The 15322-nt window shown below is 42.9% G+C and overlaps 1 protein-coding gene across 1 annotated transcript in view; it reads right to left on the minus strand.

The window, feature by feature from the left end:
- Positions 1 to 2004: 2004 nt before the first annotated feature.
- LOC115783180 (inositol 1,4,5-trisphosphate receptor type 3-like) overlaps positions 2005 to 15322 on the minus strand; it is a 33815-nt gene continuing 20497 nt past the window's right edge. Inside the window, exons 23-41 of the mRNA XM_030733883.1 lie at positions 14041 to 14200; positions 13544 to 13755; positions 13087 to 13287; positions 12183 to 12293; positions 11697 to 11792; positions 11499 to 11606; positions 11308 to 11391; positions 11115 to 11225; positions 8964 to 9156; positions 8700 to 8819; positions 8391 to 8563; positions 7773 to 7937; positions 7494 to 7683; positions 7319 to 7411; positions 6890 to 7008; positions 6359 to 6524; positions 6107 to 6267; positions 5868 to 6029; positions 2005 to 4436 (exon numbers count right to left, since the gene is read on the minus strand). Coding sequence (XP_030589743.1) covers positions 4320 to 4436; positions 5868 to 6029; positions 6107 to 6267; positions 6359 to 6524; positions 6890 to 7008; positions 7319 to 7411; positions 7494 to 7683; positions 7773 to 7937; positions 8391 to 8563; positions 8700 to 8819; positions 8964 to 9156; positions 11115 to 11225; positions 11308 to 11391; positions 11499 to 11606; positions 11697 to 11792; positions 12183 to 12293; positions 13087 to 13287; positions 13544 to 13755; positions 14041 to 14200 — 2742 coding nt within the window. The 3' untranslated portion in view covers positions 2005 to 4319. The remainder of the gene's footprint in view (positions 4437 to 5867; positions 6030 to 6106; positions 6268 to 6358; positions 6525 to 6889; positions 7009 to 7318; positions 7412 to 7493; positions 7684 to 7772; positions 7938 to 8390; positions 8564 to 8699; positions 8820 to 8963; positions 9157 to 11114; positions 11226 to 11307; positions 11392 to 11498; positions 11607 to 11696; positions 11793 to 12182; positions 12294 to 13086; positions 13288 to 13543; positions 13756 to 14040; positions 14201 to 15322) is intronic.

Raw genomic sequence — 15322 nt, forward strand, 5'->3', positions numbered from 1 at the left:
TGATTCCATCGATTAATCGGATAAGAAATACTTTTCTTTATTAACAGTTTATCTGCATATTTTAACTTCTGTACTGCAGTTTCTCGCCTGTGAACAAACAGCGGTGAATGGAGCAGCTACAAAGTTCTCTTTTCTTCACCTTAACACTTGCTGATCAGGTGCTTGATGAAGGACCTCCAGCTGTTTCCCAGTAAAGATTTTAATGGTGGTTACTAAAAGAAAAAGCTGCTGTTTTGGACGCTGGAAAAACGTTTCCTTTTTCACTACTTGAGCTCTTTATAACAGCTTCGCCTCTTTGCGCTTGCGCAGTTAAAACCGCTGCCTGCTATGAGTGTTTTGAAAAACTAGTGGCTGCGGGAGCCATGGCGCATGTGTGAGTAATGGTGTAATGCTTTGTATTCACAAGCATTCTCGAAAATACGTTTCTACTGCAGGTCTATATTTAGTCACTAATAAAGGGATTAAAGTATAAAAAAATACTTTGAAGGAGCCCCTCGGTCCTGGGGGGCCTTCCGGTACCGAACCATCGCTAGTGCTAATGGCCCGCGCTCGCTAGCAAACCAGTTCCGGTAGCTACAGCTGAAGTAAAGACAAAAATAGCAGCTGAAATTCTCAGGGAGCACAACACACACAGACACACACACACAGACACACACAAAGTGTGGAGGCGTGGAAATGCATGTCAGCGACAGTTGCCACCCATCCCGTAAAGTACGGAACACGGCATGTTACGGAGCCGTATTCCACGGAGTCCCGTAACATACGGGGTTCTGTATTTTACGAGACAGGTGGCAACTCTAGTGATGATCCACTCTGTGTTAAAGGAAATCCATCGCAGCGACGGAGAGCTTTTTAGAATCTGTGTGTGTCTGTGTGCGTGATTCACACTCCAGTCCAGTAGGTGGCGGTAATGCAGTTCTATGTTGGTTTGCCAGCCACCAATAAACCCACAAAAAGACGACGGAGCACTAATGCACTAATAGTGAAGAGCGCCGCTTACACCGAGACAGCTGAGCGCTGCAGAGTTTAAACGAAGCATCGACACAGTAAATTTGTGTCGATAATTTTTTAGAATCGATTTAATCGAGTTAATCGATGAATCCTTGCAGCCCTAAAGAATATATGAAAGTCACTTTGCCAAGCAGTGATTGCAGCTACTATCTTGTGACAGCAGTGTTTCTCACCGAAATGATGTAATATTCTGAAAAACTTATTCTGAAAAAATGGACTTTGAAAGTGCTTAAAAAGTGATTGAATCTGATCCTGGAAAAGATGGATGAACCCTGCCTGGAAAACAGGAGTGAATGGATTCAAGCAGCTCAAGCCTCAAACAGTAACAGACGTACGTCCACGTTTTCTCCTTGTTGCCCAAGAACCACGACTCTAAGTGGTCAAGTTCATCCAATTCATGTCGTCTGTATCGTCCCTCAGCAAAGATATTGTATTTTGCCTGTAGCTGGTAGATAAAAGATGGCTACTGCAGTGTCTAGCATTAGTTTCTTGACTGCATTTTGAAGGCTTAATATTACTGCTTTAGCTGCTGCCATGTTGGTTTTGTAGAGATGGATGGGACCATATTTAGACCAAAGGGTGAAGTGCTAAGTTGTCAGCTGGCCCTAGCAAACCAAAAGCACCGATATCTGCTGAGAGAGATCCTACAGTAGTGGAGGTGAAGCTTCACTGACAACAGTCAGGTACAGCTGATGTTGAGTGGCTGTGGCTCGGTAGTTTGGAGGTTTGATCCCCTAGTCTGTTGAAGTGTCCTTGGGCAAGGTGCTGAACCCCAAGTGCTTAGGTGTAGAAAAGTGCTTTGAGGGCTCAAATTGAGTATGAAAGCACCATATAAGTGCATCCATTACATAACAGTGGGACTATAAGGTTAATCTGTCACTCATTTCCTCCTCAGTGACTCGTCAGAGTTGCTGTGTGACTGTGACAAGTTTGTTTGTACATGAATGAAAAAAAGACTCAGTCATATCTTTAACAGTTTACATTTAATTAAATAAGAAAAAAAAATCCTTTCAAAACGTTAACGTGCAGAATGCCCATGATGATTCTGGCAGGCCAAAATACATTTAATATTTTTCCTTAATGTTTGTCTGGATCTTCGGAGTTTTGAGCATATTCAGTCCTGTTATTTGTTTTATCTGCAAGTCTTTAAAGTTTTGTATCCCAAACCCCAAAATCAATATTAAAATACCAGCTGGAGTAAATTATTTATTTTTTAAGATCTGAGTAAACCCAAAACTTAAACTAAAACCACATAACTTTAACATCTGTGTATGATTTAAATAAAGTTTACTTAAACCAAAAGTGAGAAAACGTGCATTTTCTTCTTCATAGCTCATACTTCTTTTCTCTGTGCTCGACGGCTCATAAACCCACCGTCCAGTGTCTGCACCGAGCTGTTACAGTGTTACAAACCACATCCTCTGCCTACTTAAACATTATCATAGAGAAACCATAAAAGCATTAAGAACTACAAGTTTCCCAGAGTTACAATAAAACGCACACGTGGGTTCAGCTTCACAAACAAAAGCACAAAAGAAATCAGCAAACAGAAGCTGCACATTCATTTGCATTTACATTTTCTTAGTTACTAAAGTGAGTTGACATCTGTTATTTTTTATAAACAAGAATTTGAGCACATCCAAAACAGGAAGTTTAGATTCCTTAAGCTCCTCCTCTTTTTTTTCTAAAGCCAACAAACATTTAATCTAAGTAATAATTAAAAAGGAGCTCCAACTATAAACTTTCAGATGGGTTAAAAAAAGACTTTTCTTTAGCTGCATCGATGCTCTCATTTCTTTCTGACTGCATGTTAGAAACAAAATGCTTGGACCACTTCCTATAGCACCCCCTACTGTGTGGATGTCGGTATTTACAGTTTTTTCCAAGTGAAACGAGCCGCTCATTAATGAAAGCTGAGCATGAAATATTAGCACGAAATATTAGTAACTTAGAAGCAAATGATGAAATTAGACTTTTCTAAGTACTTCCGTTTGGAAATTAATACATTTCATCAAACAAAGTACCTCACGTGGACATTAATGTGGGTGTTATAATTTCTGCATCTGTGAGTGAGGTAATTTTTTTTTATCAGACGTTGAGTGGGAGGGTCTGAGCAGGTGTCCACATGCCTGCCGGGTTTTTGTTGTCTGCAGGGACTTTACCAAGTATCCGCGTGCCCCTCAGGAAGACTTTAAAGAAGCATAACAGCAGCGATTACTCGGCCGTGGTGTCTCCAGAAGTCCGTGTCAGAGTGAAATCGCTGCTTTGGGTTGGAAGTGCAGCAACAAGGGATTTTCTTGGGATGGCCATTTCAAGCAAAAATACTGTTTGAATATTCCAAAAGACCATCACCCTCCCAAACTGATCTCAATGACTTGCATAGCTGTGGTAGACCTGTGACATGCTGGCTTTACTTGTTATTCATTTGACCAAATGCAGCACAAGAACTGCAGTCGTCTTTGGCTCGTTTGCGCAGTAGCAGCTAATCTCACATTTTACTGGTCGGTCAGTTACCGACACTTTCTTCTATTTTTGCTGTTCAGCGATTACTGGCAAACATTTTAGTACATCACAGCCACTTTCAGGTAGTAGCAGTGCATCACATTCTACCAAACATTGGTTAAAAACAAGGGACAGCATATTTTCATACAAGAAATATTCACATAAACATAAATGTCTTCAAAAATTATAGCCAAAAATTATAGCCCCTAATGTTTCCATGGGGATAAATTGGTGGGAAGGGTTTTGTTTTCAAAAATGCATTTTTCAGTTGAAGCCATAAACCTCAGTTATGTGATGTTTCCATCAGTAAGCTTTATAAAGTAAATTAAATGTAAATTTAGAAAGAATCCCCAAACTGACGCTGCTGTAAGGAAAAAAATAAAGCGTTTAAAGAGTTTCTTTTAAATCGAAGCAGAGAAGAAAACAAGACTGAGACCAGAATGCTTCAGAGCCCCGCTGCGGGAAAATTTAGGGCTAAATTTGTGGTGTGGTCTGAGCCTGGATGAACAAGAGCCGCTAATCTGAGCGAATGATCAACCAGCAAAATATCAATAACATCTGCTGCTTCAGAAAGTGATCAGTGTGTGTTGGATGTTTCATTTCAACACAAGACAAAAAGTTGCTTTTTATGAACAAAAAGTCTGTATTGCTGCATATCAAAGGAAGTCCAAGCTGTGTGAAAGCTGCATGTGCTGCAGCTCCGTTCTAGTGTTTGTCTTAGCGTCCATCAGTCCAGCTGCATGGTTTACAGATGTGGAACTTGTAGTGAACATTCAGTCTTTCTGTGTGTTGATCAGAGTCTGTCTTTATGTTTTGTAGATCTGATGGTTTCCTCCTGCGGCGCTGGGAGGCATCGCAGCGCTTCCTCCACCCTGGACGTCGACAAAGCCCATCCTCTGCCTCCTCTTCCTCTGCTCCGTCATCTGCACGCACACACGGGGAGCATAGTAAGTCAGTGCTGTCACACGAAGCCTCCTTAAACACCAATCAAGCTGTGATTCAGTATATTTTTATGCACTGTAGTAATTAGAGCCCTGCTCCTCATTTATGTTACAGTATATTGCCAAAAAGTCTTCACTCATCTTCACACTCATGTGACATCCTGTTCTTATTATTATTACCTCCGCCAAGGAGGTTATGTTTTCGGTCGCGTTGGTTTGTTTTTCTTTCTGTCTGTTTGTCAGCAGGATTACTCCAAAAGTTATGAGCGGATTTCGCTGAAATTTTGTGGAGTGGTTGGAAATGACAAGAGGAAGACGTGATTAAATTTTGGCAGTGATCCGGATCACGATCTGGATCCAGGAATTTTTTTTAAGGATTCTTCACTATTGCCGGATACAGGCAGAGCCTTCCCCTTTAAGAATGTAGCCTTATGGGAAATCTATTTCAAGCCACAGGTTGTATGTTGTAGGCTGAGAGAGACCGCCCACTTTTCTCTGCCCCGTGTGTGTGTGTGTGTGTGTGTGTGTATGCGGGCTAGCGCGGGAGACGAGCGCGAGGGAAAAAGTGTGTTCGGTGGCGGTGGAAAAAGGAATAAAAGTTCTGCTGCTAAAATCCTTCAACTTGCTGAAGCTGACCCACATGGATGAGCAAGTTAGTTACCAGCCACGAGCCAAGCGAAGTAGAAACCAGAGGTCTCCCTACTACGGTTAGGAGCCGCGATCTAGTCGAGGTAACACACTATTGCGGGATAGGAGGTTATTGTTGTCTGGGAAGATAAAAGATTATTTCACAGTATTTAGATACACGTATTACAGCGTCAGTGACCCTATGGCCTTGGCGGAGGTTTGCGCTCTCTGAGTGCTTCTAGTTCCATTTTACGATGATGTCGGCCCACCTTTTGCAGCTATAATAGCTTCAATTCTTCTGTTTTGGGGGATCAAAACAAACTCTGTTGGCTAGTTCATCTGGCTTGTCCATTAGCTTGGCTGATATCCCATAGTAAAACACAGTCCTGAGTGCATATGATTGGCTAATTCACCCAAACTCTTGCAGCTGATCTGGCTGGTTGAATTAATTTTATTATTAATCAGTATCATGCAGTGTAACGCTAGTAAAGTAATAGAGTGGAAATGCTGCATGGCTAGCCAAAAATCTTCCCAAGCTAGTGTGAGCCATCATATTCATCTATGCATTTACATCAACAGTGTTGGACAAATGGCTGCATCTCTGTAGCACCAGCCAACAGCAATGACAGGGAGGGGTGGTTAACTAGCGAGCTGTAATTTGTCAAATCAAAGTCGACTTTGTTATCAGAACACACTCAGGTCCACAGTGAGCATGATGTCGGCCCCAGTATTCGAGTGTAAGCCTTCACTGTGTGAGAGTCAGACTGCCACCTGGTGTGTAAATACCTGCTCCTTGAGCTCCGTCAGCTGGGCGGTCAGAGTCGTCACCACCTTCATGGTCGATGCCAGTTTGTCCTGTAACTGCCTCATCTCGTTCTGCTCGCCGTCGCTGTCTGTTACCACCAGGGACATGGCCTGCATGCGTGGAAACCAGTCCAGGTTGTTGTTCTGAAACAGCAGGAGAAGAAGTTTGTTTGAAGCTGAAATCACGGCCGTGCCTCTGTCCCTTTTTTACGATTTCACACCTTGATCATGTGAGCTACGTAGCTCTCCGGTCCTGTGTAGTCGGTCTTGTTTTTCTCGCGCACCAGAACGATGAAGTAGAGGTAGTTCCAGATATTGTGCTCCAGTTTGATGTGCTCTTCGAAGGACACCGTCTTGTTGTCAAACTTATCTCGCTCGAGACCTGCAGTAGCAGAAATCGGCGGTCAGTAAGATAAAAGTTCTGTAAAGAATCGACTGGTTTGTCAGCCACACTGTGAGATACGTCTACAAACCGCAAATGAAACACGTCGTCTTCAGAATTTCCTCCTTCTTCTGCTTCTCGCTCCTCAAGTCTGCAAACGTGTCGATGATGACACCGAAGATCAAGTTAAGGACGATGATGATGACGATGAAGTAGAAGAGCAGGTCGTACACGACTCGAGCAGGAAACAGCGGCTCCTGCACACAGAACCAGGAAAGGTGTTTAGTTTCTACTCTGCAGGAACTTTGTTTGTTTGCTCCTTTTAAAAGTCCTCCAAGTTATTCTACTTCATTATTATTCTGAATGTTTATTACTTGCATTTGAGTCATCAGTTTCAAACCAGACAATATGATCTAATAAAAGTGATCATGTAAAATCTTAATCTGCAGAGCAGCTGGCATTTATAACCTTATAATATTCTAGTCCAGTTTGTAGTTGCTGCATATTTAAACAGGAAGCTGCGCGTTTCTATGGCAGATTATTTGATAATAAGTCAGATAAAGGTTGACCAAAGATACAGATTGAGCCTTTTGCAGCATTCAGGTTAAAAAGCGTTTCTTACATTCTTGGATGGTTTGCGGAGGACGTCTCCCACTCCTCCTCCGTTCCTCAGTCCGTGGTTCAACACAGTAACGATACACATCAACAGAGTGTCGCACGCACGTTCAGAGTTGGCCATCTCTGAAACACACACACGCACACACAAAGAAACCCCATCATCAGTAACATTTAATATTTCATTTTAACACTGATGACTGAATGCATCTATTCTGCTCGTTACCAGCTCCAAATGATATTTTTGGATCTGCAGCTCTGCATGATTGACAGTTCAAAACGGCGTTCGTGTGGTCAGAGTTGTTGGACTCAAAAAAGTGGCAGAAATTGGATGAATAATTTTCAGAGAAGTTAACTAAAACTGGTGTTTTTTTAATACTTGTTGAAGACCTGCAATTAATGTCGGTAACCAGCTGGTGATCTCTGCTTCTCTTACCTTCCTCTTCAGTGTTGGTCTCTGCACTGCAGCCCACTCCGTCTGCAGCGCATGACTTGAGGAAATCCTGAGAGGCTTCATTATTTTCAGAACCTGAGGAGGGGACGAGCATGAATTAATACCGTAGGTAAGGTAAGGTTGCTATGTGGGTTAATTTTAACAGCTGTGAATTTACCTGCAGCGATCTGTGGCAGCAGGTCGATCTCCATTATGAAGTCGTCCTTCAGGAAGAGGAAGCCCACAATGGAGAAGAGGTAGACGAGGATGAGAGCAAGCAACGCCGTGAGCAGGATGGAGCGACCGTTACGCGTCACGCTGTTTATCACGTTCAACAGAGTCTCCTCCCTGTAGATCAGGTCAAAAAGCTGCACAAAGAGGAACGCAGACATTCAGCTTTTCCTTCCTGACAGAAACAGGACAAACGTCTGAGAGGATCGCTGCGTCTGCTGTTTACCAGGATGCTGTAGAAGAGCTCGTGAACGAAGAGCCCGAGCGTTGAGGTCAGGACATACGCCAGGTGGTAGAGGAACTCCACGTCCATCACCATGGCCTTGTATCCCATAATAAATGTGCCGTTGTTCCCAACAAAACTCACCACAAACACCACTTTATTGATCAGCTGGAAATGAGTCAAAACATACACAGTGGAGCAGATGATCAGACTGATGGTGGTGCCACCAAAGAAAATCCCAATTTTCTTATTTTCTGTTACAGTGTCAGATGCTCATATTTATATGTGGCCAAAAATGAGGTAAACACACTTAAAGGTACAGGAAATACAGCTCACAAGCACTGTGACCTGTGACAGTGTGGCCCTTCAGCAGGCTTCCAGAAGCTGGCCGCTCAGAACAAAGTGAGGTTTTTGGGGGCCAGTTTAAAACAAGTTTTTTTTTCTTTACTAGTATAATCTAGAGTAGGGCTGCAGCTATTGATTACTTCAGTAATCAAGTATTCTATCAGAGATTCCATCAATTATTCAAGTAATTGGATAAAAAATAATTTTGTCTTATTAATGAGCAATAAAAATATTTAAAAGAGAAAAAACACAGGTCGTGATGTAGTGTTTTCTCACATTGAGTGTTCCCAGCAGTATGAGTGTGTTGCCAATGCCCAGGTGGTAGATGGACCTGATGATCAGAGCGACGGTGAGCGGTGTGAGGCCGTAACGCTGAGAGAACAAACCCAGGACCGAGAGGCCGGTCAGGATCCAGAACAGCATCAGTAACAGAGAGTCATCTATCGCGCCTACAGAGGAGAGGAGGATCTTTTTCAGTGCTGCATCCCCACCTCAACCAGTCCTCCACACTTTCCTCAGATGATGATAAAAATGAAATCACTGTGTTTGTGTAGTAGCAGTATTTTTCAGATATACCAGTAGTACCTTTTCCGGAGTCGTAGGGGTAGAAGAAAGCGATGATGAGGTTGATGAAGAGGGCAAGTTTAAAGGAAACAGTTCCCCACAGAGTCATCCTCCTGGAGAACCAGTACAACACCGGCATACCTGCAAGAGCACGTACATCCTGAGCCTGAACACACTGCTGGATACGTTGACTTGAAGTAGAGAAAGCTCACATGGGAACATGAATAACAGTAACAATTCCAAGTGCCTCAGTGAGCATGCACACTGCCCGAGTATCGTACTCACTCCTCAGCTTTTTCTGCCACTCCATTTCTCCGTGCAGGAAGGACGTTTGCTCGAAGAAATGCGTGACTTTTGACCCCTGCTCGTCCAGCTCGGTGGTGTTGAACACTCTGACCTTTGACTCCTCTGTCAAGAACTCACAGATGGGATGAACAGGAAACACAATCTGCTCCATGCTGCGGTCCTCCCGAACAATCTGGGCGGGGTTTAAAAAATATGTCATACACACACACGTGATAAAAGCAAACACATGATCCTCGCTAGAGCGGTCCCTAAAGATGAAACTGATAAACTGAAACAAATGATTAATAATTAAATAAAACAGACCGGTTGCATTGAAAAAGTGGCTTAAATTTCTAATGATTGTCAGGTTGTGTAGGGCTGACTCTCTCAGTAAACTTGGCCCAAGAGCAGACTGCTTAATGCAAAACGAGCAGAGGTCCTCAAGATTTCATCTGAGGATCAGCCAACACTGCAAAGATTGGTGTCGAAGTACAGTCACAAAATAACTGCACAAATCTGATCTGCATGGGAGGTTTTTTCCAGGAGGAGCTTCCAAAAACAATGGAGAAAAACGAACATAGAGGGGAAAACTTCTAATTTTGGAGTATTTTAATTTCAAAAGGTAGGTTTGTGTGGCCACCTCTATTTTTTTTTTTTGTGCAAATGTTGTGGTTGGATTTCTTTGTTGCCCCAAGGGCTGGGCAGCTTTGCACTCAGTGACTGAATGCTGCATCTTATTAAGGAGGACTTGAATATGCTGTTACAGCATTTGTTTTTAGTTAAATTCAAAATGCACGTAAGCAAACGCACCAAAGGAACGGCTTAAAAAAGAAGGTGGTTATGGGAGTCAAACCAGGCTCGAATTACACTGAAATATTGAGGGAGGATTTAGAACGGGCAAGAAAACCTTGCAGAAAACTTCCACATGAAGTCATTTTGCTGGAAGAATGGTCAGAAACTTGGACTGGCAGATGAATATGTAAAAATTCCCAAAAGGAGTTACTTCAAATAAATGGGGCAATACAAGCTTCTAATGCCAAGAATGGACTCGACTCTTTCCACAGAATATTACAGCTATTGATGATTTTGTCGATTCTTTAATGGATAGAATTTCCAGTTAGAGGAAATGTGCAGGTCAAAGTTTCATGATTGCATCTCTTTATGAATGATGTGGTTCTCCTGCTTCATTAAGCAGTGACCTCCAGTGTGCCCTGGTGTGGTTTGTAGAGCACAGTGGCAGGGATGCTAATCAGCACCTCTCAGTCAGAAGAGAGTGGAATGGCTGCTCTGGGTTGGGGATGAGTTGCTGCTTCAAGTGGAGAGAATTAAGTATGATGGGGTTGTGTTCATGATACTGACAGATGGATGTTTAGTGGTCAGTTATTAAAAAGGAAGAGTTTAGGTAAAGCCGCTGATTTACTGTTATATTTATTTTCTTACCCTCACCCCTGGGTACAGATTGTGGGTAGTGGCTGAAAGTATAAGATTTTAGATATATGCAGTGGAAATTTGCCTCCTCTAAATGGTAAATGGGCTCAAGCTCAGAAATGGAGTAAGGAGGGGCTCAGCATAAAGCCAGTCCACCTCCACACAGGAGCCAGTTGAGGTGGTTTGCACATCTCACAATGATGACTCAAGAACATCTTCCCGGTGAGGTCCAACTGGGAGGAGACCCCTGGACATGCAGGAGAGATTCTGCCTCTTATCTAGCTGGGAGACGTCTTGGCGTCCCCCGAGAAGAGCATCTCTGCTTAGATTGCTGTAATGCTGACAAGGACCCAGTTATGCAGTAGAAGAATGGAGCTGCTTGTTAAATGATTTTCATTGTGGCGGTGCTCAGTCATTACTACCTTTTACCTGAAGGATCAAATGTTATTTTGTACAGTTTCAATGGGCTATTCTTCTTCACATGGCATAAACACAGAAAGTCAATCTGATAATGAAAACACAAAGTGTATTAGTGTTGATGGCTCTGGATAAAGAAGAAGAAGAAAGAGCTTTATTTGTCACATACATTTACATGCAGTGAAATTCATTCTCTGCATTTAACCCATCACACACATGGAGTATGTAGTACACACAGCACAGCATGGAGCAGGGGGCAGCCAAAGGGCGCCCGGGGAAAAAAGATATGTATTGCAGTAGTACTACCTCTATCTGTGCGGTCAGCTGCTCGTAGTACTCCAGCGGGTCCTGCTCCACCACAGGAGCTGGAGCTGAGGACTTCAACATTTGGGACAGAGGCCGGTTGTTCAAGTTCAGCTGCAGACACACAAACAGCAGAATGGTGCCAGTTTTAGGGGATTACAACATAACATGGATGGCTGGATGGATGGATGTTTACCATGGAGGAGATGCCCTCATCACCCTCTTTACTGTTCTTTGGAGGTTTTAGGAGGTTGTGCAGGACTTTGTTGTGTCTCGCCAGCTGGAAACAAACAACAAGAACTTCATTTCGACCCAAACCAACAACTGAGCCAACACAGAATATCATGAGTTTTTCAAGGCAGCCAATAGGAAATTGTGTTTAGTCACCTGCTGAGCCAGGATGTAGATGTTGTGTCCCACCTCCTGAGGAGAAGCCTCCACCTCCACCCCTTCACATTCGCTCTCCTGGTTGTAGGCCTTCTTTATCACCTCAATCTGTCAGAGTGCACACACACACACACTTGGATTTTTACTGGCAATTCAATCAGACCTTTAACAGCTGCTTTCTGTGGTTCAGGGTCTGACCAGCTCTCGTGGCCGCAGGTTTAACAGAATCCTCTCTGCATTCTCGCTGTCGTGACGACTCTCCATAAGAGCCAGCAGCAGCTTGGAGGCGTTGTCCTGTCAACCAGGGGGAAAAACAGCAGTCAGACAACAGGACTGAAGCCCATACAAAGACTGTGGACAAAAAATATGGTATTAACAGTCTGCATTCAACCGCTCAGTCTTTTAATAATCAAAGTCTAAGATCATTTAAAGTGTCTAGAACATCTGCCAGCTACTCTGGACACACTTTTATTTCTCTTCCTTTAAATTATCTTCATAGAAATGTTGGCTTAAAGAACTTGAAACAAAACTGCACTATAAGTATGGATAAATATTGGTGTTTTATCACCATCAACACTGCCCTCCAAATTACGTGTTTGAACATAATTAAGTTGTAAGAATTTCTGGTGCTTGTTGTCAAATTTGGCACTGGTGTGTGTAAATGGACAGGTGAACCAGTGTTACCTTCAGCTGCAGCACCATCTCCATCTGATAGCGACACAGAGGACTGATGTCATTCAGGATCAGAGCTGTTATGATGTCGATGCCGTTGGACTCATGGGTCACGATACATGTCTGAAACACACAGAGAAAACAAATGTCTGTGCTGGAACAGGCCCGGCGCCTGCTGTGTTATACCTGTAGTAAATCCCGGACATCTTTAAGACACTCTTGAAGATTGAAAACCAGAGGACCACATCTGTGGGGCTGGAGCTTGAGCTGCCTTGGTGCCTTTTGAGCCCCCATTTTAAGACATGAACTTGGTTTTTGGTGCTGGCACCATTCTTTGTTTAGTGGAAGTAGTTCTTTGTCTGGTAACAGAATCAGGACTAGTACTGGTCAAAAGAACTTTGGAAATCCAGGAACTTTTTCATAGTTTTATTAACTGTTGGGCAAGTATCTCCTTCCATTACCAACCACTGGCTTTGTGTCTTGTCCCTCCACAGATTCTAGTAGCACAGCTTAACAGCTTGATAGCAGCTATATTGATCTATTGATAACCCAGAGTAGGCACTGGAGATCACTGGCCACTCCTCAGTGGGTAGTCACCCTAAGAAGGTCCACAGTGGCTGCAAAACAATGAATGTATCCAAGACGTTCAAAAGTATAAATGCACATCTGTTCGTACTGAAACTGGTATCAAGAATCATGAATTTCAGTGGTATTGGTACCAGCTATGACCAGTTAACCTAACAAGTGTGTCTTTGGACTGTGGTAGGAAGGAAACTCCTGCAGGCACAGTGAGAACATACAACAGCAGGATTAAACTGAGTCTTCTCACTGTGAAGCAGCAGCGTTAACCAGTGCACCACCTGCACATCCAAATAAAACTAGGAACCATCATTTCCATCCTTGTGGGCTCATGTACCTGGTTCTCTTGGCAGGGTCCCTGGCAGTACTCTGTAAGTGTTTCCAGGGTCTGAATGATGAGGTGGACGTTTGATTCATTGATGTACAGGCCCAGCAGGCCCAGACCACCCGTCGTGCTACCACACATGATGTCTAGGAACTGAAGAGTCTCACACACTAGGTTGTAGTTGGCTTTGTTATTCTGGCAACGCAGGAAGTTCTGGAAACACAGTGTCACAAACCATCAACCTCACATTTTCTGTACACATGCTCACATCAAGAAGATGCTGGAACAAACTGATAGCTTTACTTCCTCTAATGGCCTCTAACAGATGGTAAAAGAACTGACTAAAGAGGAGAGAAAAACTTTGAACTTGTCTCTAAGATCTAAGTAGTATAGGAACTTTTTACTTTGTATTCTCTAAAAAAGACCCAACTCTGAGTTCCTGACTGTTCAGTAGTTAGCAGAAACTGACCTGTAGGTCATGATTGTGGTTCTCACAGAGCAGCTGTAGGAACCTCAGGATTGGCTTCATGATGGTAACAGCGGGCCCCATCTCTGTCTCCACCTCCTTCTGTTCTGCAGCAGGCTGAGCTGGCAGGGTGGAGGTGCCTGGAGCAATCGACGCACCTGGTACCAACATTTGGTGACCTCCCGTACCCGAAAGTACCAGAGTGGTGGCGCTGCCTTTACAGGTAGGAAAATATTATCACAAATGTTTCAAAATTGAAATTCATTAACTGGGTCATTTCCCCCTTCACAGAGGTGCATAATACTGAGTTGTTTAAGTAAACATGTTATCAAGTGTCTAAATGATTAAAGTTCACAAGTGATGTCAAACCGATTATTATAAACATGCCATTCTCAAATAAATCAAATCTAAGGAACTCCAAAGATGGATGTCCATTGAAATGACAGTAATCTGACCCCACGCGTGTGACCTAATAAAACTCCTATTTTTAGGTGACTCACCATTCTCCAGCTCCTTCTCGTTGGCCTTGTGCGTCACCTCTCCAACATTAACAGAAACTGTGGCTTTAATGTCGGACTGAGCTTCTTTCATCCTGTCGTGAAGCACTTTAAAGAACTTCTCCGACTTGTTGTCGCCCATCATCAGTTTGTAGAAGGAGTTCTATGGTATACGTGGACAGTGTTAACATAAGAACCAGTCTAACACTGGACCAAAACAAGCCTGAAAACGTATAAACCCAGTGAACAACCAGGTCTAAACCAAGTCCAAAACTGGGACAAGAACTTATTTTATCATGAGCCCATTACTGAAAACTAGGGATGGCACAATACCACTTTTTTATGTCCGATACCGATATTTTACATTTGGATATCGGCCGATACCGATATAAATCCGATATTTAAAATTGATCCAGGCATTTAAAAACATTAAAAAAAAAAAGAAGAAGTCAACAGTCTCTCACACAGCAAAATCAAAGTCTTTTAGTTGTCCCAAATACAAGACTAAGGACCAGGGCGGGCAGAACTTTTTAGGCAGTAGCACCAAAGCTCTGGAACTGTTTACCACTCCAGCTCCATTTAGCTGACTCTGTGGCATCATTTAAAAAATAGTTGAAAACTTTTCTGTTTAACCAGGCTTTCTGGTTTCTGACTTTATTTTTATTCTTTTTCATTTAATATTGTAATGTTATGTTTTTAACATAGTGTTTTCTGGGGTGGGGGGGTGATATTGTGTTTTAATTATTGTACAGCGCTTTTCTGTCTGTGAAAAACGCTATATAAATAATCTTTACTTACTTATAACAATAACTGTCACCTGAATCCTGTTGCTTCTGTGTGAGAAGGTGATGCTTATGGCATGTTGCAAATTTCATTAGGGCTGCAACTATCGATTATTTTAGCAATTGTGTATTCTATTTATATTGATTACTCAAGTAACTGGATAAGAAATACTTTTTTTCATATTAACAGTTCATCTGCATATTTTAACTTCCGCACTGCAGTTTTTCCCTGTGTGAAACAAACAGGGTGGATGGAGCAGCTACAAAGTTCTCTTTTCTTCACTTACTGATCAGGTGGTTGATGAAGGACCTCCAGCTGTTTCCCAGTAAAGGTTTAATGGAGGTTACAGGGACGAAAAGGCTTCTTTTGGACACTAGAAAAACATTTCCTTCTGCTCCATCTGAGCGCGCCGGCTCCGCCTCTTTCCGCTTGTGCAGACAGACTGCACGTAAATCAGCTGATTGTGGGCTGCGTGAGCGCAATCTTGTAATGCTTTATATTT

This window comes from Archocentrus centrarchus, chromosome 7 (genome assembly GCF_007364275.1).
Source record: "Archocentrus centrarchus isolate MPI-CPG fArcCen1 chromosome 7, fArcCen1, whole genome shotgun sequence".
Taxonomy (NCBI): domain Eukaryota; kingdom Metazoa; phylum Chordata; class Actinopteri; order Cichliformes; family Cichlidae; genus Archocentrus; species Archocentrus centrarchus.